This window comes from Talpa europaea (genome assembly GCF_964194135.1).
Source record: "Talpa europaea genome assembly, chromosome: X".
NCBI classification, from domain to species: Eukaryota; Metazoa; Chordata; class Mammalia; order Eulipotyphla; family Talpidae; genus Talpa; species Talpa europaea.
In genome coordinates this window covers 17,195,581-17,222,614 of record NC_140081.1, presented here as the reverse complement: position 1 = coordinate 17,222,614, position 27,034 = coordinate 17,195,581, and the positions used below count along the sequence as shown (strand labels likewise).

Genomic DNA, 27,034 nt, shown 5'->3' with positions numbered 1-27,034 from the left:
AACGGCATCTGAGAATTAGTCTCCACATTCTTTTGTGCCGAGCTGAACACATACATTAATATGAGTGCTAGCCATTATTGCTTATACATTGGGTCAGGACAAAATTACTAGGGGTTAAATTCTGTTACAGTTAAAAGAAATGAATTGGGAGCACTGCTGTATTTCATCTGTACATTACAATGTGAATAATGTTGCCCCAGCAAATGTCATTTTCCCTTTGAAATGGGATCTGCTTTTCAGCTCAAGTTCAAGTTGCCTGGAGTGGCAGCATTTACAAAATAAAAAGATTCCATTTCAGCACAATTCAGCATCATAGGATAGAAGAGAAAGTGCAGACCCTTTAAAATCTGTTTAGCCTTTGTGTTATTTTGTTAAAATGATAGACACTACCCCTTTTAAGGGACTGAGGCTGAATACTGAAAATTGTAAAGCAAAATAGCTAGGCAAAACCTAAGGGAAACTGGCATTTGGTTAAACACAACAAATGAACAAGTGCCAAAGAGTTACATTTAAGGGCACCAGCAGTCATTTAGTTACAGGCAATTAACAATAGTCCTTGGAAAGCTCCGGTATGGGCTAAGGGAAAACACATTGATTATTGCTGCAGTAGGAGACTGCTTTCGGAACAAATTGCTTCAATTTAAAACTAGATTTCCTACAAGCATTTTGAGCAATGACTACAATTTTTTCCTATCAAGACAGTTGGACCAAGCGACCCTTTAAAAGAAACAGCTAATTAAAATAAAGCACATGCCATCTCTTAGTATATTGGATTACATTTCAAATAATAAATGCGTTTGGTTTATACTGATCTTGCTGCAATTACCTAGTGTAGTTTGGGATCCCATTTTCTTATTGGGATCTTGCAAACTTTTTCTGAGCGATATCTTTGAGAAGGTAGAGGTGTTAACAAAGGAAATCAAAGTTTATATATATTTTTGAACTCTTGGAGTTCTGTATACATGTATATATGTGTGTGTGTATATATATACACATATACATATATATATAGATATACATATATATATATATATATATATGGCCTCCCCAGTGGCACAGCGGTTGAGCTCAGCACTGTGAAGCTGTCCGCAGCCTATGCAGTGTGGGTTCGATTCCCGGCCAGCCAGGGAGATTCCCACATGGCGTGGCAGACCTTTCCTGTCTCACCCACTGCTCCCCTCAGCAGTGTGTTTCGGTCGGTCTGCCTGTTCTGCTCCTGCTCTGTCTCTGGTGAATCCTCTCATCCTCCCGCGCCTCTGGCCTATACCTCAGCTCTTGTATAAAAAATAAATAAATAAATCCTAAAAATACACACACACACATAATCTTGTTTAAAGTATAACTGAAGATTTCAGGCAGCTTATTCTTATATAGCTTATCCTAAAATTGCCTCCTTCATTATATAAAGTCTTTTGAAATGCTCTGCCCTGATTTATATGCAGTAAAATGCAAGTTTGTGGGGGAAATGCATGATAGACAATATAATGATCCCAGTTTATTCATTAGCCTCACCAAGTACATTTCTTCTTCTCTCATTGTGTTATAAAGAGCTAAACTTTATAAGGATTTATCCATCCACATAAATTCATATGCATATTTATTTCTCTGGAGCAGTATAACTTATTTGTTCCTGGCAGGAGGATAATTATGCTCAGCCTACAAAGACATTCAACTCAATTCTACAATACATCAACGCAATTTAGAAGCAGTTATAATTTTTTTTGGTAACACATTAAGAAGCTGAATTGCTATTCACATAATAGAGAGAAAATGTTTTGGGAAGGTATAAACTAGTATGTAAAGACAGCAGTTTTGCTCTTGCAAAAGTGTTTTTGGAACAAGGCAGAGTATATACCAAAAATAATAATAATAAAAAATGAAAATGGTCTCTGAATGTAGCAGCTTGATCCGTGCAACCAAACATTTGGGCAAAAGATTATCTTCAAATTAGAGAATTTTGCCATTTTGGAAAGAAGTTTTCAGCTGTGGCCCATTATTAGGGCCTAACTAGACTAAGCTCCTGCAAGTCTTTGGAACAGAACTGCCATGTGTTAATAAACTATTAAAAATGAAAAATAAAAGGAGAGATCACAGGAGAAAAATGCATCATTTCCTATACAGTTTGATAAACCCTCCCCTGGGGATGTGCTTTTCCTCTTTCCAACTAGATGGGAAGGGTGTCAAGATTTTTTTGATTTTTGTATTTTTTTTTTTTTTTTTTTTGCGGAAGAAGGGTATACTCATAGGTGGTGTATATTAAAAGACAAGTTAAAATGACTGCAGACAGTCACTGAAAAGACATGAATCCATGTTAATTATAAACAAACTTAAAAGGAAAGCTCTCCCTTATAACAGAAAGCCAATCGGTAAATATAGAAGGAATCACACCGTTAGAAATCACCATTTTTCAGTCATCACAATAGTAATTGATTCAGGCAATAATTGTGAACTGATGCTGCAATTACTGGGTGAGATACTGGCGAAGCAGGACATTCACACTGTCTTAAAGTACCTCATCACTGATTATTAATGATTATGGGACAAATGGATACCACCTTAAGGAAGTGACCAGAACTATCATGAGCAGTAATGGGATAAATCGACATCAAATACCTCCTAATGTGATGTATTAAAATGGCACAATCGCATTTATATAGTGTTTTTGTAAATATCTGAAAAAGGGAAAAATATCAGGTAAATTCAAGCTGAGGGACATCCTATAAAAACTAAAATCTAGTTTCTGTTCTTTAAAAAGTACATGCTATCTTTAATGTCATTAAGAGATAAAAAAGGCTGAAGACCCACCCCTGATTAAAGGAAAATAAAAAGCCTTGAAAACTAAATGCAATGCATAATCCTGGATAGGAAATATGTTATGAAAGATATTATTGGGATAAGCTTTGAAATGTGAATATAGAGTATCAGTTAGGTAATAGTATTCTATCATTTTCATTTTTTCCCCTAATTTAATAAATGGCCTCTGGTGAAGTAACAAAAGAATGCTTATTTTTAGGAGATTCACATCAAAGAATTTAGTTACCACATTCGCAGTTCACTCTCATGTGGTTCAGGAATAGTAGGTGTTGTGTGTTTATACCTAGTCTAGCTCTTTTTAGTTATCTATCTAGAGGAAGAGAGATAAGGCAAATGTGACGAAATGTTAATGTTGGGTGTATCTAGTTGGAGAGGATATATGGAAATTTATCACACTATTCTTGCAGTCTTTCCATGTCTGTATTTTTTTCCAAAATGATAAGTTAATAAAAGTCGTGGCAAATGGTAAATGATATTGTAATTAAAGTGGATTTGGGGTTGGTTACTTTTACATTAAAATTCTATTTATAACCAATCTAATGTAATCTATACAAAGTCTTCAGTTTACTTTTCTGAAAACACATGTTCACCTTGGAATTTGCTTCAGGAATGTGACCCACATTGCTGATGGAAGAAAGTCTGAGTCCCTTATGTTGGCAGTTAAGGTCCTCCAATCCTTTAACTGAAGCAGCTGATTGACCTCTAGCTGGAATCATCCCTCCCGTGTGAACTGAATTTGACATTTTTTCCAATTCTGTACTGACCCAGAACTTCACCTTTCCATTTATCATAACCCTACCAATCCAGCAAGGCAAGGCTAAGAGGTGTACTTGGAGTGAAATTTTCCAACTAAAAGTGTTTCATCTCCTTAGAACATGTTTCTTGTAGACTTTTTTCCCCTTGTAGCTTTTTTTTTGGTGACTTACCATATTGCAATAGAGCAATCAATCTTGTTTATGGTTTTACATGATAAATATTGCCTTACCCTCAGACCTTTGCTCTGACTGTTCCTCCTCATTGCTAGATTTCTGCCTGCCTTCTTCTTTTGTCTTCAAGTTTTTGCTCATGTAACACCTTCTCAATTCAACTATTTACTTTGCAGGTCACAAACCAGTGGTTGCTCTTTGCATTTACTTTTCTCTATTAGTTCCTATAGCATTTATCGCTACATAACATCATATTTAATTTGCTTATTAATAAGCTTATTATTGTTCATTGTCTTTCTCCTCCCATTAGAATTTAAATTTCATCAGAGCAAAATTGTTCTTGTGTATTTGTTTATGTTTTGTACTAATTCATCTCAAGTGCCTTGAAAACTACCTGATTCATAGTAGGTGCTCAGTGAATATTTTTGGAATAAATGTCTGGATGATTAAGAATACACTCAATTTACTAATAAAAATTAGATTTTTTTAGTGCTCTAAAATTTCATGAAAATTCTGAGAATATGTTTGTGAGCCATTTTTTTTCAGCCAAGGAGACATGAGGCTCAACCAACAGATGAGGAAGTAGAATTACAAATAATTGGTGCATTATTTGGTAATAAGACTTCATTTTCTAGAGTCTATTTCATATTACTGATTTAGAAATATTCTTTCATTCATAAATCCAATGACTATAGAGTCTTATATAGGCTCATACAAGGAAAGTTTGTATTCCCTTGGCATTTGGAAATCAATCATGTACTGCCTTATCATCTCTGATATTGTCATTCAGCTTTTTCTCTTCATTCATTCATTCATTCATTTTCTTTTTATTTTATTGGTGCTTTTAATGTACCAGGTGTGGTGTTTTGATTTCTAGTGATAACATGATGGATGAAATATTTGTTGTTTGAAGGAATTTGTGTCTAGTTGCAGAGTAACACATGTAAGTACATGTTTAATAACAAAATAAAAAAGCTAATATTTATGGTGCACTTATGTGTCATTCTGCTATTGCTCTTATATGGATGTAAAAATGCTCTGCTAAGAGCCATAAACACAGGTCAGCTGAGCAATACACTCAGGGTTTTCTGTGTGTGCATATTCCTGTCTCTGTTGGGGGCCTTTAGGGACAGGGATCAAACACTGTATCACATGTGTAGGACAGTGTCTACAAAAGACGGTGGGAAGTAATTTGTCAAGGAAAGTATAGGGAAAGCGAGAGAATGGTATGGTTTGTGATGGTAGGCAAATTTGTGTTTTGATTTCTTAGCTCAAATATGTTGCTTACCTTTTTTTTTTTTTCCAAGCAAATAGCATGTACTATGTTGATTGATTTGTTTGAAGGATCATGGTATCAATTAAGCCAAGTTTCCCAAAATTAGGGCAGAAAAAGAAAACAGTGATACTCCCTAGTGGGAAATTGACATATATTTTTAAAATGCACATTGTGACATCACTAACACACGGACAAAGCTTTTTTGCTGAAAACATTTCCCCTTTGGATTATAAAAAGAGTTTGCAATAGGTCTATCTAACTAACGACCATATCCTGGAATGCAGACAGACCATACATATTTGCACACACATACAAACATGCAAAGTATTCAGATGGGGCTTCTTTCATCTCAGATCAGATAAGATTGAGTGTGATGTGGACAAAGAAGGACAATACCTGCTATCACAAAGAGCAAAATGGGCCTCAGGTGCCAGCTGAGAAGACAGGGCTATTGTATATCAAGGTGTCAAACTTTACTGATGCCTAAAGAAAATCTCTTAGGTAGAAAGTATTTGCTTTTCATCTACTAGGAATTTCCTTCCCAACATGTCATACAAATAGACAGGCACAGATGGAATGTTACAAAATGTCTCTTGAGAGAAAATTGTCAGAGTGAAGGTGGTATTGCCATTTTACTACTATTTTTTTAAGGGATGTTGTGTTTATCCTGAAAGCAATCTTCCACCAGAGGATATATTGTCACAGTTAAAACAATTTGGTCTTCCATTGGGAATGCTTTGGATTGGCCAAAGAACTCAAACCATCTGGATTCTTAGATAACCAAGGAGCTGTTTTTCTACACAAACATTGAACCAGTCTAAAAAAAAAATGGAATTTATATATATTCAATTGTTGCAAATAGGTTCACAAAATATTTTGCACATGCAAAAAGTGCATTGTCATATACAAATTGGATAATTTGATAAACTGCAGAATTTTATGCTATTATTATAATTTTCTTCCTCTAGGGTTTTAAAATATTTCCTGATTATTGAAAGCATTAGAATAAAATGTATTCAACAAAAATTGTTTCTCTCAAGAGACAAGTTTCATTCAAAGTCTTGGTAATTCCATAGAATTAGGGATTATTAAGGCAAAAAACAATAATCAAACCATATGCTGATTCATTTTTCTTAATGGAAGTAACAGAAAAATCCACATTTGTCTTTCTTGAATCTTTTTGATTACACTGCTTTTTGAAAATATACAAATGCTGATAAAAATAATGGTAAGTTTGCCTCACTTTCTCATTTTATAAAGGGATACTAGTCAAAAATTTATTGACATTTGTTTATGTTTTTTGGGATTTACCAACAACAGAACATACCATTCTTTAATTCCTCAAAGTACAATAGCAAATGGTCCCCTAAACCTTGATAAAATTGAGAATTATCATATCTCTTAGTTGTCTGAGTAACTGGAATATATGAAGAGTATCCCAATCATGAATTCTTTTTTTTTTTATCAAATGGCAATAACATGGCCTTGTTTCACAAAGAATAAGGCGATATATTGTCTCGCTCTGTATTAAATTTTAGTGTGTGAAAATTAGCAGTGATTTGAGAAAGTAAAGCTAAGGTGTCCCCTAAAAATACCGGATGGTCTCACTCATAGCAGAAATTTAGAAAACCTAAATAAGGGACCAGGAAAAAGACTAATTATAATAAAGTGAAAATCAAAATCAACAAGCAACTATAAACCAGAGACACACTACAGGGGAGGGGGGAGAGGAGGGAGTAGGATCAAAACAAGGGGTGGTGGGAATTGTAAGGGAACTATAACTAAGAAGAGAATGCATATATTGTGCAAAAATGAAAAATGATGTAAAGAATACATAAAATTAAAAAATAATAAAAAAAGAAAAAAGAAAATGCAGTACTTTTTTCTGTTTTGGCAATGATTTTTTCTAATGCACACAGACATAAAGTGAGAGTGAAGATTATATCTCAAGCAAATAGGTTTCAATACACTTTTGAAATGTATAATTTGATTTCATAGCAAATGATAATAGGTTTCCTTTAAGCAAAATTGATTGATTTTTATCTATTTTATCTATCTATTTTGTATCAAAATAGATTGATTTTTTCTCATTTTATTCTTGATTCTAAAAAACATAATTATTATAAAGAAGTTGAAAATTATATGAGAGTAAGAAGAAGATACTGAAGGTCACATGAAATCATACCATCCTGAGATATCCACTATTACTATTTCAATTTTTAAGAATTATGCACTGCTTTCTAATGTATTAGTTTTGTGTAACCTTAACTGATGCAAGCAGCCTATAACTTCAAGTGCTAGTACTCCAGTATAGCTTATATTTTTACTTTTTACTGTGGACAACTTGGAATGGAGTTGTTCTAGTTGGCTTATAATACGTGTTCTGCTAAGAGTCCTCTTGGTTGGCCCAACTAACTTTTTATTCATATATCTATTTATTCAATTATCATTTATAGATGCAGGGTTTAACAAGACAACTCTAGCTGGGATTATTTAACACCACTGTGCAGTTTTTCTCTATATAACTATTTTTGGCAACAATTTAGAAACATTTACTCAAAAAAGTAGGTTAAAACATAATCCCATTGTAAGCAAAGGTATGGATTCCAAATTTCACTTTGTCTAATTGCATTGCTTTATAATTGAGAAACTAAACCGGTATGTGACTAGCCAACCCTTGAAAACACATTTATTTCTACCAATTTTTATGTGACTGCTGAGTTGCTACTGACAGCAGTCTATACAAAAAGTCAGCTAATACGGAATTTTATTGTGATACCCTTCTTTTTTCGTGAAATAATATTGCATTATGTAAGTTTCATGTTGAGAATCAATATGTGAATATACTATGTTAACTGTTAAACATTTTTAATGTCCTCCTTTAAGCACCTTGTAATACTAAGATATTTAAATAATACAGACATATTCATTTGTTTGGGGGAGAATCAGAGTATATCCAAGCAGTTGTGAGTTGTCACCTTGAATTTGTGGGATCATATAAAAGAGTTTCAAGTCACCCTCATTTTACATGATGTACTAGAATCAGAATTCCAAACTTATTCAGGTTAGGCTATTTCTGTGTCATTTTTCCAGGCTTTAATGAAGATCTCTTCCATTTCAGTCTCTATGAATTTGGCGACCAATACCAGTCAGTACTGTGAACTGTAGTCTGCACACATTAAGGAATTGCAATTTCTATTTTGCAGTTATAGGAACTTGTCATCTAAAGATCTGAATCAAATTTACAAACACTTAAAACCATAAGAGAATCCCTTGGAAAAGCAACTATGTTATTTTACTTTCAAGATTCTCAAAATGAGATACAATGACTCAAAACTCTAAGAATCTGTAAAATCTGACAGGTTAATATATACTATTACTCACCCAGGGTTTAATATGCTTTTACAAGATTCCTGCACTGGGGCTTAGAGACAATTAGTTTATAAATGATAAAAATGAAGAACAATGATGCAAAGAAACTTGCTTTAGGTCATAAACAAGTGAGAAGTCAAAACCAAAACACCCTCAAAGTAACTGCCAGGTTTTTTCATCACAGTTCACAATTTCTTAGTCATTCCTCATTCATATCAAATTTTAATTCATGATGATTTGTGGGTGGTTTGGAAAATGACCTTTTTGTGCTTTCTTAACTATCCTACTTGATTTTTTTTGTGCAGTAAAAGTAAAATCCATTTTAATAGCATTTAAATGTCCACTTTTTATTTAGAGAAGTCTACCTCTAGATATATTATTCCTCATAGAACATATGCTAAAAATAGTATGTGTGCCCTAAAAGTAGAGACAAATAGCTAACATATTTCTTACAGATGGCAAATGTAATTCTCAAAACTAAAATCTAATACAAGTTACCATGGTAATTTATTGAAAATCAACACATTTTCACCTACTATATGACCTGAGAGAGTAGTTAGCATTTTTTTATGTGTCAAGTCTAGTTTCTCACTTTGCCGACCTGGTTGTCAAAGTTCGATATACAGGAACTGCTTATTAAAAGTTATACCTTGTATTTCATGACCCAGTTGTGCCACTTTTCAACCAATGCAGGAATTCACATAACAATGCACAGCAAACTCCCTCTCCCCGACAATGGGTGCTTTAGTGCCCCTGGATGATGGCAGACATCCCTCTGGCAGAAGAGACTCAACTACTAAGGACACCTAACCCAGTGCTTTGCCTGCAGCTGGCACTCAATACATATTTGGTGAATGGGAATGATTTGTTGCCTCTCACACAACAGCATCATATGAATCATTTTCAGGTAGCCTGCAGTGGAGTGAGATCTTGCGCAGGATATGAACCATCCTCAGCAACAGTTGTTTTGACTTAGAAATAATGAGAATATTAATGTAGTTCTGAGAAAGAAGGGCAAATGGTGGCTGTGAATATGCTACTTTGTTTGTGATGTCTGATCATATATGTGGAATTGTGCTACGGGTATGTGAGACCATATCAGCGAGTTAATATTTTGTAAACTGCCTGTTTGTTATTTTCCAAAATAAAGATCTGAGTTCCAGTGGATTCCTTCTCTCACTTTAGGTTTACTATATTTTATAACCTCTGTTAGATGCCAGACTTATGCCTGATAAAATAAATTGAGCTTTTGATGACATAGGACATGTTTGTCCAGATTGTGTTAATTTTTGATGCCTGTTTTACAGTCATATCATTGACCTACAATATGGAGGTTCGATTCTCACACTATGTCTGCTCTTCCTTATCACATATAATTGAGATTTAGCTGTTCAAAACAGGAAAATAGTAGTATTTACTGCCCACCATGTATCTTGTTTCTCCTTGGTAATTGCTATTTGCATAGGCTGAACAGTCTATATAACCTATTTGCACAGGCTGATGTATATGTATATATTTTTATATGTGTTGTTAAGACATTCCAAATGAATTTCCTTTTTTTCAAAAAGCTATTTGTAGGAACTGTGTCTAACAATAAGGGTCCTCTTGATTTAAGAGGTTAATTATTTAATACTTGAAGAGAGTGCCCTCTCAGATATCTCTCTAAGTAGAAAATGTGTTCTATAAAGCACAATTTCATTGAATACATGAGGCAAGTAACCTCATTAAGAGTAGAGTGTGAGGGCAACATACTGATGTTCAAACAGGTTCAAAGGTGTTGACCATGTAAAAGAAATGAGGCAATTAATTGGAAATAGTCTCACTGACTAGCTATACTCTTCTTTCATTCCTCTCTCATGGAAACAGTGAACTCAAGAGAGCTAGTTGCTCTTTACCTATTAGATAGTACCAAGTTTATTAGAAGATCTATTGTCTAGGCAAAGACCTTGGTATGCTAATTGTGGCCCACAAACCAAGAACGTGAACATTAATAAGGAATTTGTTTGAAATACAAATCTTCAGTCCCATCCCCCAATAAATTAGAATCAATTTTGAACAAACACCCAATGTGATTGTGGGTAATATAAAGATGGCAACAACAACAAGTAGAGAAACACTGTTTTAGGGACTTATAGTTGACTTTCAAAGAATACAAACACAAGGAACTTAATTTTGTCAATTTGTATGTTATGAGAAATACCTATTCTGTTGACCTTCCAATCACGTCTAGTATAGTCTTGGAGGGTTTTCAAGATAAAAATACTTGTCTTTCTGATATCAATAGAGTAGGTCAACTGGTGGCAATTTTGCCCCTTCTCTTTGGGGACATTTGACAATATCCAGAGACATTTGTGGTTGTCACAGTTGGGGAAGATGCTTTGGTATCTAGTGGTAAAGTCTAGGAATGTTGCTAAATATTTTGCAATGCACAAGATAGCCCTCCTCAACTCCCCCCCAAGAAAGAATTACTCAGTACAGACATCAGTAGTTACAGGACTGAAAAACTCTACTACATATTTTATAAGCTTCAATACATGTAACCACCCCATTCATCACATTTGTGAAGTGGATTACATACTGAGTAATGGAATAGAGTAGTCCAAGTTAAAAAATCTTACAAAGAATTTAACATTAGGAAAACAGGTCTAAAACTTTCTAAAACAAGAAAAGGTCTTCCATTGACTACGGTCACGTGAAATGAAATATTAAAAGCTTTGGTCCACATGATTAGTTTAACTTGAATGATAAAACCTGATGGGGTTATCATTCTTGGCCCCCTGGATTGGTATTGTTCAGGATCACCTTCTTGTTCTTTGTTAATTGAGAAACTAGTCATCAGCAAATAGTAGCCCTTTTCTTTCCTAACAAAGAAGCTACTTGAATATTCTAGCTTAGGATGAAGGAAATTGAGCGGTTGAAATGACTAGAAAGCAAAACAAAGCGACAAAATAAATCTCTATGATGAGAAAAAACTAGAACCACAGAACTCTAAGTAGATATTTAGATATTCCAGTGTTGAAGCAAAAAAAAAAAAAACAAACTTAGAGATAACCTCACTTAAATAATATTCTATATCTAAGAAATAGCCCTAAAGGTTAATTTTCACAACTGTGATTTTGGTGGTAATCAAATAACCTTGTTGGAATATCCATTTCAAGGAATTGAAAGGTACAAAATCACTAGTATCAAACAATTTGTGCTCCTGATATTCATAATAACTCTAAGTGTGTGTGGTTTGGGATTAGTTAAAAAGAAAAAAAATAATTGAGGTCAATTGTTTCGATGTCTTGCACAACTGAGGGACAAAGAAGCAAGGAAAATATTACAGGATAGAAGAAAAATTCACTGAAAAATGTCAGATCTTACCAAAAGAGAGAATTTGTTAAACCTGATTTGGAGATGCTGCAGCAACACAACTAAAGTTCCTTAATATTTTGGCATTGCATAAGCTACAACTCAGTAAAAACAACTCTTTTGAAAATATCTACTCAGTTTTTAATGGGTTATTATCTTTCCATACAGAGGGTAAGGAGAATTTAAAATCTAGGGATAGTTGGCTCTTCCAATATTCTAAACTCAGTAGTCAAAGATGTCAAATGGCAAATACCTAAAGACGTCTATGATCTACTCACTGTATCTCTCCAGAAACAAATGTACTGGGTAAACACTAACAAGGATATGGGCACATATTAGAAAAAAGATTCATTATAAGAAGGGATAAGCAATCCACAGGGTCTAAATTCATCCGGCTTTAAACCAGCGCTTCCTAAATGATGTGCACGTTAATTACATTACTAAAGATATCTCAAGGACTAGGGAGTTTATTGAGCAAGTCTAATTCCTATCGATTACATTCTTTGGAGGGAGGAACTTTGTGTGTGTGTGTGTGTGTATGTGTGCATGCTCACACACATACACAGAAGAATTAAAACAGGTTTTAGGGGGAATAGAAGAAACCTAGATGTTTATCATTATTAACTTGTGCTAGTCTCTCAGAAAGATACTTAGCTAGTTCCTAAACTACTTCATGATGAATGAATTGCCATATTATTGTAATCAATGCATCTAAACATAACCATTCAGAATAGGATTGTTAATGAGCATTCCCTTAACATAACAGTTTCATCGCCAAACATTCACTAGAAGCACAAGTCTGTACCAGGAATGCTTAATATCAATGCAATTGGAAAAGTAGATGAGGACATTCCAAATTATATTGATCCTTATTTCCTGTTCATTTTTATGAATGTTAATTTTATGCGTGTCAGACACATAGTAGGTTCTTAATAATTATCATTAGATGCATGAATAAATCAAAATTCTCCTTTAGGACAGCACATTCAAGCCAAGGTAAATGTATTATCAAGTCAAATACAGAATCAATGGAAAAAAATTGCTGAATTAAAGCTGGCCATTTTAATGAAAGACAAATTAACTTTAAGGGACTTTTAATGGAACCCATTATTGCTGCATCCTGTATTATCCAGAATATCACAGTTGTAGTGGAGATATGTAAAAGCTGCTAACATTTATTGAGTGATGAATATGTGCCAGACAAGGTGATAAATATTGACACACATTAGTTCATTTAACCCTCAGAGCTGCTCTATATGGCAGGTACTATTATTATTCCTATTTTATAGAAGATAAATTTGAGGCTTACAAGGAACTAAGTGATTTGCCCAAGACAGCAGAGGATGTAAGCTCAGAGTTGGGCTGTAACAGGCAACCTTGCTCCAGACTCCATACTCTTCACCATTAAACTGCTTTGCTCCATATAGCAAACAGCCACATGGGAGGCATTCACAATCGGAGGGTCAACAAAAGCCAGGGGGTGAAGATGACACTTAGAAAACCTGCCTGAGGGGTAAGAGTGGCTGGGAGTCTGGTGGGAGTGGTCTGCTTTAGGGAAAAATGGAAAATGTAAGAAATGGGGGGAATAGGAAAGGCCATGGTTTTGGAGGGAAACAAAGCTCAGTATTTGAAGCATGTTGAGTCAGACAGCACCAATTAGAAAACTAAGCAAAGGCATCTGTGACAAGATTCAGAAGATGAAGTCTGGAATTCAATTGCATATAAGCAAAATTTGGAACAAGAAACAGCAGTCTTGAAGGAGAAGAACCATTTGAATCAAGAATCTAACTCTTGAGATTCCAGGCCAGGGACTAGAGTGAGGGATAAGGAGCAGGGCAGTCACAGACTAACATGGCCCCATGGCCTGTCCCTCTACATCCTCCTTCTCTCAGTGCACAAGCTAATTGTCTGTACAGAATATGAGCTATACCTACATTGCATGTCTGATGGGATCTTCACTGTCCAAGTAACTTCCCTGGCTGCAGCAATCAACAACTTCGAATATTATCAAGCAAGCTTGTCCTATGGTCAAATTTCCTGTTAAATGTTCAGTCAGATTTTTTTGGAATTAAGATTTTTTTCAAAAAAGATAAAAGGTGATCTAAAATCTAGTCTAGCTCAGTCCCAGCAGAGTTATTTATTGTAGCATCCTCTTGGCATTAAGAAAGACCGATTTGATATATGAAAGTGATGTCTTCAAGAATTCTATTGCCCATTGGAGAGCTCTGACATTTTTATTATGTCAACAGTTCTGGATGAAAGGTAGCAGTGGAAGACAAATGTTTAGGTAAGTTTGGCAAAGGTATATCCTGGCAAGTTTACCTGTCAGAAGAACATACAATTTGTGGTTTACAAGAGCTGTATTAATCAAATGCTTTAACATATTTCTCTAGGGAGGTTTCAGAAAGGAAGACTTTGAAACCCTGTAAAATAAGGTAAGGGATTTATAAGTCAATGGCAAAAAATATAATTAGTACTGACAGCTTCCAGTTTCTTCTTTCAGCTTTAAGTCTCCTGAGTAATAGAGCAACTCATCTGAAATTACATAATTGCTAACATGACAGCAATTTGACTTTTTCAGGGTGGTTAATATCAAAGAGCCAAACTATAGGCTTAAATGTGCCCTGACCTTCTGGACATTGAAGGGCTGGCACAGTTGAACTTAGGCTGTATGTTATCCAAAGCCATTTCTTTGTCACATGGATGGCTGGAACAGATCATTGGACATGAACAGGAACTTCTCAAGGGCAGGACTCTGCAGCCATTGCTGCCTTTGTGAGTTGATTCATTTGCTCACAAGGAAGGCACCCACTAACTTTAAGAGGGACTTTTGGTGTACATGACCTAGAAAGACACTTTTTGGCTTTTTTTTTTTTGTGTGTGTGTGGCTTTTTTTGTGTGTGTGGCAGCCTTGCGGCCCAGCACTCAACCGCTGCACCACCAGGGGAGGTCCTCTTTTTGGCTTTTTTTGAATGGAGGTAACATTATTGTACAACACTGCAGAGGCTCCAGGAGTACCTTTTCTCACCACACCCACCATTTTTGGCTTCTAAATGCATTTATCGCACTACTAGATAAATGCTGTTCATGTAAGTACATATTTGAAAAATGGTGGAAGATTTAAATATTGAAGAGTGTTCTAACACTGGCCATAATTTTCTTCTTCATGTATAGGGAATCAGACAGTATTGGGAGTTTTTTCAAACAATTTCCTTGATCCTTCAACCATTTATTTTTGGAGTACTGGAAGTTTTTATAGCTATAGGCAACTGAACCTTCGGCCACACATGCTAAAAATAGCCCGGGGATGTTTGACACTTCCTAGCTGTGTACCTGCCTGCAAGAACAATTTTAATAGTCATATCCTCCTGAGCTACAATTCATTTTTCTTCCTCTCTTCTTATGATCACTACTGTCAATCCTACTTTATCTAAAGAAATGTTGTCCAAGTCACTGGATTTTTATATGTGCCCTATATTCTTTTTACTTCTTCCCTTCCTAAGGAATATTTCAGGCCCTTTAATTATAGCACATTCAAGAGAATAATCAGAATAGTATAAATATTTTATCAACACAAAAAAAGAATGAATAAAAGGAAGGAAGGAAGTTGAATGTAAAGAAGTAAAGGCCCAGCAGGATCATGGTGATTGCCATCAAATTTTGAAGGGTTGTTTTGGAGAAGAGAGTAAAAGTTTAGAACTGGGGTCAAGGGGTAGACCGACAGTGAACTAGAGATGCTGTCTTGTTTCTCATTCCATCTTTTACTGTGAAATATTCTGTCAAATGTAGGTGATTTGTAGATGCCTTTATCACAATGAGAGAGTTTCCCTTCAGTCCCAGTGTGCTGAAAGATTTTTAGTAATCAGAAATGAATGCTGGATGTGTGAAATGCTGGAATATCTCTCTAAGGTGAGAGGCAGATTGCGGAATTCCCCACGTGCAACCACTAAGGAAAATGATTTTTCTGCATCCTTTGAGGTGGTTTTTCTTTCTTTATATCTGTTAATTTAGTGAATTACACGGATTGTTTTAAAATATTCTACGCAAGTCCATTTTTCATGGCCTCATTTTTTGTTTTGTCTACAAAATGGGATGATAACATTGGTTGACAACACTGTATGTGATTCAGAGGCACAGGATCACATTTATGAGGTAGGAATTCCTTGGCATAGCAGATGCTGTATAAATTTGCTCATATTTTACAGACTGAGCTAGAGGTACATGTGTTCATATTTTACCAATTACCTCCTCTCCCGCTTCTCCAGAAAGGGACCCCTCTTTACTTTTATCTGCCTTCCAGGGCCCATACAGTGCCTCTTGGCATAAAATAGGTATGATATACACTGAGATGCTTTCTAATAGTTTTTCTAAAGATAGAATTGGCTTTTTTTGAGAGGGAATGGGATCGAGTATGAGCTGATAGATCACTTGGGATGATGTTAAGGAGAAGTTCAATTACATAACATTTAAGCTGCTTTCCAACCTGGGGAAGCTATTTCTGTTCTTTTCTATGTATATATTTTTTACTATACGTCCTTTTATTGACTAAATATAATATGGTTGAACTAGAGAAAGAAACAATAATATTGCTAGCTGTGGCTCACCTTTCCCCTCTGCTTATATCCCAAAAAAGTAAACTATTTTAATATTGTAGTCACCTTGACAAACGAAGTGTCTGTTTCAATAGCTTTCAGTAACATTCAAAGGGAATCTATTGTGCAATAGCGTGTGTGTTGGGGTGAGTGGGGGGAAGTCTTCAATGTTCTCTTTCTTCTCTAAGCTCAAAGAGTCTAGGATTAAACATGTGCTTTGAAATTAAAATCATTGCAAATGTGCTGAGTAAGAGAGCACCAAGAATATATGTTCCAAAAACCAGAAAGTCTTCACTTAGCACTGTAGAAAAAAATAGGTTTTTTCCTCTAATTATATACATGCCAAACTAGAAGACATGGCGCAAGCTTTACAACTGTCTCTAATTTCAAACAATTATATATATATATATATATATATATATATATATATATATATATATATATATATATATTTAACCCAGTGCATAGGTATTGGGGCTACTGTGGAATCAGGTTTCATGTAGCAGATGTTGCACTAACCACAACCTATTTTACTTCAATTATTATTGAGCAGCTGAGTAATAATAATGCATTAATGGATAATTGATGCTTGTGGGTAATTAATGCATTATTATTACTCATGGGATGATATTATACATGTAAATCTTATCCAAGGCAGAAAAATAAAAAGATCTACAATGACTGCGGTGGGGAAGTCCTTAGACATACTTCTGCCACTAAAGGAAGACTCTTTCAATAAGAAACAGTGCTTGGCTGAACACTATTTTGGTTCATTTTAATAGGTTTGCCTATTTCTATTACTAATAATAAGCACATTTAACTAAATACTTTCTGTGTACAGGCTCTGTGGCAAGTTCTACACATTTCTTGTCCTTTTTTATCCTTAAATCACACCAAAAAATTGATACTATGATTTTCCCTGTTCTGTATATCAGAAAACTGAAGCTTAAGGGAAGTGAAAACACGGTGCTGAAGGTTAAACAGTTGATGTTAAAGGAGAGCAAGGAATCCAAATTTGACTCTAGAGCTTGGGCTAGGCAGCCCTCCCCTGTGGCAGGTGCCTCGATGGTTCTAGGGCTAATGTGATTATTTTATTTAGGATATATTTGTGTAGCAAAAGAGAACTTAATTTTTTTTTTGGCTCCCAATTATTTCCCTCTCATTATAACTTCAGTAGACCATTCACGCTTAGAAGGTTACGCTCACCCCTTTTATGAAGGAGAACGCTGGCATGCCGACGTCCATTCCCATTTTCAACATAACAGGAGTAATTTCCCAAGTCGCCTTCTTTTACAGAGTCCACAATTAATGAGATGGAAACTTCTTGTTCCCCCAGATGCTCCTTAAGAATTCTAGAATATAAAGCAAAGCAAAACAAAAAAAAAATCCCACACACATACACATACATGAAAAAGGAAAGGTAGGTGAATGTGAATCTGATGTGGAAATAACTATATCTGTGCTTCAAATTTGACTATGGATTGATGCGATCTTAATTAAATTATATCATGCCCTTTTCTTCTTCACTTCTAATGAGGAAGCTTGTCTTTGTAGATGCTAATGAAGTTGCAGTTAATTATCTCTCTTAGCAGGACAATCATGCTGTCATAATAAGGAGGTGAGAGAGACCTTGAAGAAAAGTTTACTTTTCTTTTTGCTTTACCTTTAAAAAGAAATATGATGCAAAGGTGAGATAAGAACTCCTAATGTCTTAGGCTGGAGGACTAATTATACATCAAGTTAATTTAAAGAAAAAAAGAATGGGAAATTAATGAGCTATTTTGACATTTCAGTTGAAATCTCCATCCTGGATTTTTTTTTTTTTTAAAGATATAAGCCAATTGCCTATTATTGAAAAAATATGAAGTTATAAACCTGTATAGCGAATGTTCTAATAAAGTGTTTAATTCTGATATTTAAAATTAATGGTAAATGCTTAGTAACCTTATTGTCAGAGATTTTTAGCAATCTTTCAGAGCAAGAGGAAAACTTCAAAGCAGGTCTCTCTTTCCTGCTCCATGTGTTTCTACCTCCACCCTCCCACCTGTTTTAACTTGGTTTTGCAAACTTCCTAATTCAGAATGAAAGAAAAATACTTTTAGAACCTTCCCTGAGTACCCACCAAAAGAGGCGGGGAGAAGTTAGGAAGTTTATTATCTTTTTTTCTAAACTTTAGTGTTACAATGCATGTGGGTAAAAAAAAGGTGATAGTGACAGTTTAAATATGAAAAATGGGAAAGGAACATTTTAGTACATATTGGAGAATTGCTCATCTGGACAATTCAGAACCCACTTGGAGTGCAATATTCTTGTGTATTTGTTGCCAGGAAGAAGATCCCAATAGAAATAACCTGATACGACAGTTTTATACATTTTTTATTTTCTACTGAAATGCTTTTTCTCTTATGCCTTTCATCAAATTTTAAAAGTCTTCATATTTAGAAAAGGGAAACTTGGTTAAAATGCTTATGTATATTGAGAAAATGCAAACTTTAGATGGGAGAATGTTTACACATGATTAGCATTTTGATTCAGTTACAGCTTCATTATTGTTATTATCTTTGCTTATTTACATTATGATTACAAATAAGCATCTATGCCCAAGCATAATTTTAGTCATAATTGAATACCATAATACTTAAGAGTAAATGAATAAATTAATTGATTTTTCAAAAAGAGGCTTACATGTTATGCCCTCAAAATAGATGGCATTTTTAATAGTTATTTTCTATCATTCCCATGGTATAAATAATTAGAATTTAAAGTCAGACTTAAAAAAGGGAATGAGAACATTTTGTATATCCTTTGTCATTCCTATCAAGTGCTTTATAGTCTACTTGATAGCTCAAATATGTAACAACATAGAAAAGTAAATGACAGAAATTGTGTTGGTTGAGTCCTCACACCTTAATATTCATTCTCAACCATTTAAAAACAGAACTCTTATTAACAAAAAGCCCAGTATCACATTTTCCATATTTTATGGGGTTTTGGTTTGTCTCACACTCAGTATATCCCTTAGTGAAAAATTTCTCTTCAATTCTTTGCAAAGGACATTCATGTCTTGTAATTCCATAGTCAGTCACTTAATGGTGTTTTGGCATTAATTGTGAAATTTTTCTTACAGTAAAAGTGAAACCAAAAAATGAAAGTATTTTCTTTTAGCTCACTTTCTATTCACTAACAGAGCAAATGCTTATCTTGACTGTACAGATCAAAAGAAAAAAAAAGTATCTTTTACCTAATGTCACTTTCCCAAACTCGATTTTCATCCAGATCTTCAATAAACTTCTCTCCTTTCATCCAGTAAATTAAAGGACTGACATCTCCACTGTACCCAAAGAAAGCTCTGCAGGTTAGATTAGCTGAGTCGCCTGTGGAGAAAAACGATGGAAATATGTTATAAAATTATTTGTACACTCTTAATTTAGGCAAACTGGCAGGTAATGTTTTAATCACTTCATTGATTTAATGAAACATCTTTCTAAATTAATATATTTTCAATCTTTGTCAAATTTATAGACTGTGTGGTTTTGACAGCTTGGTTAATGGAATAAGAGTTACTTCAAAGATTTTGCAAACTAGTCAGCAATAATAGAAGGTTCTTCCACTGAGATCTGACTGATTCTCATGTATTCACATGACTACATTGAATTTGTGAATTTGGGGGAAAGATAGCACAAAAGTGAGGCACTCTTCTCAAAACCTGATATTCGGGGGGTGTATAACCTTGATAACTGTGTCTTTAAAAGGTAAGTAGAAGGAGTTTCTCAGTCCTGAGTGTGGGAAGTAGAAAGGGAGCAAAGTCTTTGGATGGAAAGGAAAGGAACATAGATTCAGATCCTTGAAGAATGTTATTAAAATATTTTTACCATTAAGGAATAACATTGTGATTAAGGAAACCAACACATGTACACTCTTATTTTAGGCACATTAATAAACAAACATCACATGAGAATAAATATTTGGGATTTTTTATTAGCTGTAAACTCAACGACACTAGTGTGGAGATTAGTTTCTTTCAATATGCTCCTCAGGAGAGATTATGGTAACGGTGAATACAGACTGGGTGATGACTTAATAAGGTAAGTGAAGGTCCCTGACTAAAAGGTGGAAGTGAATTTGATGCCTGCAGAAAGTAAGGCTTGTTTCTAGACAGGTTATACCACTTTGCAAACACCTGGTTTACCCAAGCCCCGGCCAGCATTAAAGAACTAAAATATTCCAGTACATTCTCATTTCAAGATCTTGCTGCCTTTATGTGTAGCCAGATAATGGGGGAGTGAATGGAGACCTGTGAATGCCTATTCCAGCTTGAATTGTGGCCAGGGACCTCTCAGCAAAGAGACCCTTGCTGGCATCTGAGGCAGGCAAACTTTCTCAATTTCATAAATTCCTGAAAAGATTCTAAAGAGCCTCGACAACTCTATCTCTGTAAAGTGTAAAAAAGAAGGTTTCTGAAGTCTGGAAGTCTTAGGGCTAAGCTATGAGTTGGTAATGGACATCTCCTAAAATCGTGTTGATCAACAATTCCACAATGCAAACCCAGAGAAATGTATGCTGTGCCTAGATACACTCGCTCCGAGTCCTGGAGAGGCATAGCTATATATAAAGTCTGTTCTCCAAGTTTCACAACAGAAACTTTTTGTTGGATAAAGTTAATATTATCTTAACTATATCCACTGTGTAAAGAATATTGTTCATATATAAATTCTTGCTCTTCTAATATCTCTAAGATGGTGTTGAATCAGCCTCCTCCTTTTATCTTTGTTTATTCTTCATGTCATCCAAGGTTCCTCATGGATTTTGATTCTAAATACAAAATACATCATTAGTGACCAAATAAGGCAAGTCTTAAAAATGTCTATAAGCTTTTAAGGGGCAAAATGGAGCTCTAAATAGGTTCCTTTATTATTTTTATATATATAAATACTTTCTAAATATTTTAATATGGAATCATACCTCCCTTGAAGAACAATTATATTGTGAAATGGATAACTGAAAGTTAATTTTAGTGGTTGGAAATTGACTACAGATTTCTATGGGAAATGTCAGTCCAATGCCACAAAACAATTTTAAATGCAGTATTCTTTGTATTTACATTTTTATATGAGCACTAGCTTTTCTACAAAGGAACTACTTGTTATAGTGCTATGGTAGTCATGAATTCAGTAAATCTCAAAATACTACACTGTGCGATGGCTAACATCACCCGCCAACAGAATCAACATATGTTACAGTTTTAAAATTTTCCCTAGCAACAATTTACACAGTCTGTCTTTTAAGGGATCAAGTTTTAGTTTTTAGGTGGGACTTAATGACTGGAACTCAAATAGAAATTTCCAGAAATTGCCCAATTTTACATTAAATTTTATGAAATAATTTATTTATAAATAATGAGCATACCATTAGCAGCTCAACCTGTCATTCCCTAGCAAAGAAGTCAATTGAATACATCTCTCATTGGGAACTGAATTTGTCTCTCCTGTCACTCTCCTACCTTCCCAGATCAAGTGATTTCCCATTACCTAATTCTTCATTTCTCTCACTTACACACACCTTGTACTGCAGCAACCTTGGTAATGGCTCCTGCATCCATGTAATAAATTTGCCTTCTCAATCATCTTGGTTCATTTAGTCTTTGACTATCCACCTTGCTTCAAGCTCTGGAGATCTCTGCCATGCTTTGGGGAAAGCTATGGAAACTTTCCAGTCTTGGGTTGGGCTTGTTGTGGGTCAGAGAATGAGATTCATGGATGGAATAAGAGAGTGGAGGGAAAAACAGAAAAGTACTCTAGGCAGAGAGGAAGAGCATGCATGAGAGAAAGTCATGGAACTCTGGAGGAAGTAAAAAAAAATCAGAGTGACTGAAGCTCAAGTGTACATGGGGGTGGGGGCTGGGGGGATTAGGAGGAGAATACAGCACTGATGAGGCTGGAGCAGGGCCAACCGTCTCCTTCCATGTAGGCCAAGTTGAAGATTTGGCATTTCCATTTACAGGCAGATCTAAGCTGGGGAAAGTTTTCAGGTAGGAGGAGACTCCATTGTAAAGAAATCACTCTACTGAATTTGCAAAATTTGCATAGGATCAGAGAGAATCAAGGAGTACTGAGGATGTTACAGTACTTTGAGATCATATAAAGCACAGTCACAAGAAAGTGGATTATTTTCACATAATTTCTTTTTTTAAAATTTAAATTTTATTTTTATATTCCCCATACAATTACAACCCCCTTATTTTGACCCCAATCCCTCCTTTCCCCGCCCCCCAACCCCCATAGAGTGTCTCTGGTTCATAGTTGTTTGTTGATTTTGATATTTTCTTTCTTAGAGTTATTCTTTTTCCTGGTCTCTTATTTAAGTTTTCTAGATTCCTGCTATGAGTGAGACCATCCAGTATTTTTCTTTTTCTTTCTGGCTTATTTCGCTGAGCATGATCCCTTCCAGCTCCATCCATGTTGCTGCAAATTGCATGTGTTTATCTTTTTTGAATGCTGAGTAATATTCCATGGTGTATATGTACCACATCTTCTTGATCCAGTCATCTATTTTTGGGCATTTGGGTTGTTTCCAAAGCTTAGCGATTGTAAACAGTGCTGCAATAAACATAGGGGTGCAGACACTCTTTGGAATTGATGTTTCTGTGTCCTTTGGGTAAATACCTAGGAGTGGAATTGCTGGATCATATGGAAGCTCTATGTTTAGTAGGTCAAGAAATCTCCACGCAGCTCTCCATAGTGGTTGGACCAATTTGCACTCCCACCAACAGTGCAGGATAGTTCCTTTTTCTCCACAACCTTGCCAACATTTGTTGTTGCTAGTTTTTTTAATATGTGCCATTCTCACTGGTGTAAGACGGTATCTCATTGTAGTTTTGATTTGCATTTCCCTGATTACAAGTGATGTTGAACATTTTTTCATATGCCTGTTGACCATTTGCATTTCCTCTTCAGAGAAATTTCTTTTTAGCTCTTCTGCCCATTTTTTGACTGGATTATTTTCTTTGTTGTTGTTGAGTCTCATCAGCTTTTTGCAGATTTTTGTGATCAGTCCTTTATCATTAGTGTTGTGTGCAAAAATATTCTCCCAGTCGGTGGGGTGTCTCTGTTTTTGTTATTGTCTCTTTTGCTGTGCAGAAGCTCTTCAATTTGATGTAGTCCCAGCTGTTTATCTTTGCCTTCACTATCACTGCTTTGGGTGATGTGTCTGTAAAGATGTCTTTGATGTGCATATCACGTAGTGTTTTGCCTATATTTCCTTCTATGTATTTTATGGTTTCAGGTCTTATGTCTAGTTCTTTAATCCATTTTGATTTGGTTTTTGTGTATGGTGTGAGGTAGTAGTCAAGTTTCATTCTTTTGCATGTAGCAACCGAGTTTTCCCAGCACCATTTATTGAACAAACTTTCTTTGCTCCAATGCATATTCTTTGCTCCTTTGTCAAAGATTAGTTGACCATAAATCTGTGGGTTTATTTCTGGATTTTCTATTCAATTCTGTGAATCTGTTCTTGTTCTAATACCATGCAGTTTTGATGATTATGGCTTTGTAGTAGAGTTTGAAGTCTGGGAGTGTGATGCCTCCATTCCCTTCTTTGTTTTTTTCCAGGAGAGCTTTGGCTATTCGGGGTTTTTGGTGATTCCATATGAATTTCATCAATAATTGTTCTATTTCTTTGAAGAATGACATTGGAATTTTTATTGGAATAGCATTGAATCTGTATATTGCTTTTGGTAGGATGGTCATTTTAATAATGTTTATTCTTCCAATCCATGAGCAGGGGATGTCTTTCCATTTCTTTGTGTCTTCTTCTATTTCTTTTAACAGTGTTTTACAGTTTTCTTTGTAAAGGTCCTTTACCTCTTTTGTTAGATTTATTCCCAAGTATTTGATTTTTTTTGTTTCAATAATAAAAGGGATGGTGTTTTTGATTTCTTCTTCTTCAGATTTATTGTTTGTGTATAGGAAGGCTACTGACTTTTGCATGTTGATTTTGTATCCTGCCACTTTACTGAACTGATTGATTAGTTGAATTAGTTTTTCTGTGGAGTTTTTGGGGTTCTCTATGTATATTATCATGTCATCTGCAAATAGTGATAGTTTCATTTCTTCTTTTCCTATTTGGATTCCTTGTATGTCTTTCTCTTGCCTTATTGCTCTGGCTAGGACTTCCAGTATTATATTGAAAAGCAATGGTTAGAGTGGTCATCCTTGTCTTGTTCCAAATCTTAATGGAAATGCTTTCAGCTTTTCACCATTGAGAATGATACTGGCTGTTGGCTTGTCATATATGGCCTTTATGATGTTGAGGTATGTTCCTTGTATCCCAAGAATTTCAAGGGCTTTTTATCATGAATGGGTGTTGCACTTAGTCGAAAGCTTTCTCGGTCTCTATTGGTATTATCATATGGTTTTTATATTTCTTTTTGTTGATGTGTTGAATAACGTTGATTGATTTTCAGATGCTGAACCATCCTTGTGTCCCTGGAATGAATCCTACTTGGTCGTGGTGAATTATCTTATGGATACATTGTTGGATTTTGATAGCTAAAATTTTATTGAGGATTTTTGCATCAGTGTTCATTAGCGAGATTGGCTTGTAGTTTTCTTTTTTGTGTGTGTTGTCCTTGTTTGGTTTTGGTATTAGTGCAATGTTGGCTTCATAGAACATTTCACATAATTTCTTAAAAGGTCGACGTACACGTGAGAGCTGTGACGACAGATCACTATGCTGGTGGTCAATGTGGTAACAGGGAGCTTCACAAAGCAGAGGTTAAATAGGAAGCCTCATAAGAATAGTGAAATAGTTTTTGTTTTTAAAATTTACAAGCATTACTCTGTGTGTGTGTGTGCGTGTGTGTGAGAGAGAGAGAGAGAGAGAGAGAGAGAGAGAGAGAGAGAGAGAGATTGAGTAGCTGCCAGCTGCTTCTCAATACAATCAGGATAGAAAGTGAACTTGAGCACAGCTCTGTTCTATCGAGAGATTTTTGAGTGGTTTCTCTTAATTATACCTATTTGTCGACTGAGCAAAAGATAGCAGTTCCTTTCTTGCACATAGCTCTCTTAGCAGAAAAGGACACATGGAATCAATCCTGAGAGAAGTCAGACTTACACCTAAGACTGTTCAACTGCTTGAGTGTTGGGGAAGAAAGCTGTGTCCACTTAGTACTTTTTATCTGGGAAACTGTGGGTAATCACAGGTGTCTCAGAGAGCTGTGACATGGGCCCCAGTGTGTACTGCCTGTGTCTGAGAGCAAAAACAATGAACTCTCTTGTTTATTTCCTCAGGTTGAATATGAACCAGGAGTTGATAGAAGTTCATGGATCATTGTGGGGCACAGGGAGAGATGATGCACTTCCACCCGATAAGGACAGATAGAGATAAATGAGAACAGATTAGAAAGTTAGAAAAATAGATTTCAGAAATTTTATTTGGGAAATAAATTAGTCAATTAGGAAATAGGAGTTAGGAAAATAAAAATGATGTGACTGTTGTACTTTCGACTGATGAAATAAGACATGCCAGTTAGAAAGCAGATTTTAGTATCTGAATATTAGGAGCATTCCATTCGTGATGCATTTCCTGTTCTCATGCTTCTGAACATCCTATTTTTTAAATTTGTTTTAAATTCTCATTTCCACCCAGTCCACCTAGTTCCTCATTAAATCTCAATTCAAATAGCACCTCTTCCAAGATTAGAAAAGACTGACTTGGCTTTTCTAAGAAAGTCCTCTGCTGTCTTTTCACCTGTCATAGCTATTGAAACCTATCTAAATTTTATCATCATATATTACCTGTAAGATTTGGTTTGCTTTCATGTTGAAACCCACAACTAGAGAAAGATGCATTCTCCAGAAGCAGATATGATATTGGTACTTACTTCTGTATATTACCAGGACCTATTACAGTGTCTCGAATATATTAGGAAGTCAATAAATAATTTCAAATTCATTAACAACCTGCTTAATATCTCCTGAACTTGCATTTCCCCTTGTCTCCCCTTTCCAAAGCTTCATTAATTAAAGGTTACATGTCTGTAGCCTATCTGAACAGCCCAAGTCTATCTTGTAAACTAGCCTGCAACACTGCGGAAGCAGAGCTTCCTCATTCAGATATTATTTCACTTGCTGATTGGAGCTGGTTTATACCAGTTCGTGAGAATCAATGACTACATTTTCAGAAATTCTGTAAACAGAGTTTTAAATTCAATTGTTATTAAAAATTAAATTACAGAAACTTATAATTTAGCATACTATATTAAAAACAAAGGTAATAGATACCCAAAACATCCTAATTATTTTGCTACACAATTGAGCTATAGTAGGACTATGGCAGAAATGCTATTTAATAGTATACTTGAACTGCATTTTTTTTCCCAATGTCCACTTAGAGAAGATTATGTTGGCAGCTTGAGATGAGCCATGGTGGAAGTATTTATCCCATGAGTTGTCAAATGCAACATACCAGGTTGTAAAGTCATTTTGTTGATTGTCTACCCTTAAGACAATGATGGAAAATTGTTAATAATGCAGATCAAACTTAAAAATGCCATGTCTATAGCTGTTATATTGATATAGCACAAACAGTAAAAACCTCATTTAGTATCCAATAACTATAATCTGATTCAGCAAAGAAGTCACATCATTGATGAACAAATAAAGTTGACATATATTGCCAATGTTTTACTCATATTTGCCAGC

General features: G+C 35.1%; 1 protein-coding gene across 1 annotated transcript in view; it reads right to left on the bottom strand.

The window, feature by feature from the left end:
• The window catches only part of IL1RAPL1 (interleukin 1 receptor accessory protein like 1), a gene marked incomplete at its 5' end in the record, with an annotated part of 983,085 nt that overhangs the window by 25,527 nt on the left and 930,524 nt on the right, over nt 1-27,034 (bottom strand). The window contains 2 exons of the mRNA XM_084259235.1: nt 17,541-17,686; nt 19,576-19,708. Of these exons, the coding sequence (XP_084115361.1) occupies nt 17,541-17,686; nt 19,576-19,708 (279 nt within the window). The remainder of the gene's footprint in view (nt 1-17,540; nt 17,687-19,575; nt 19,709-27,034) is intronic.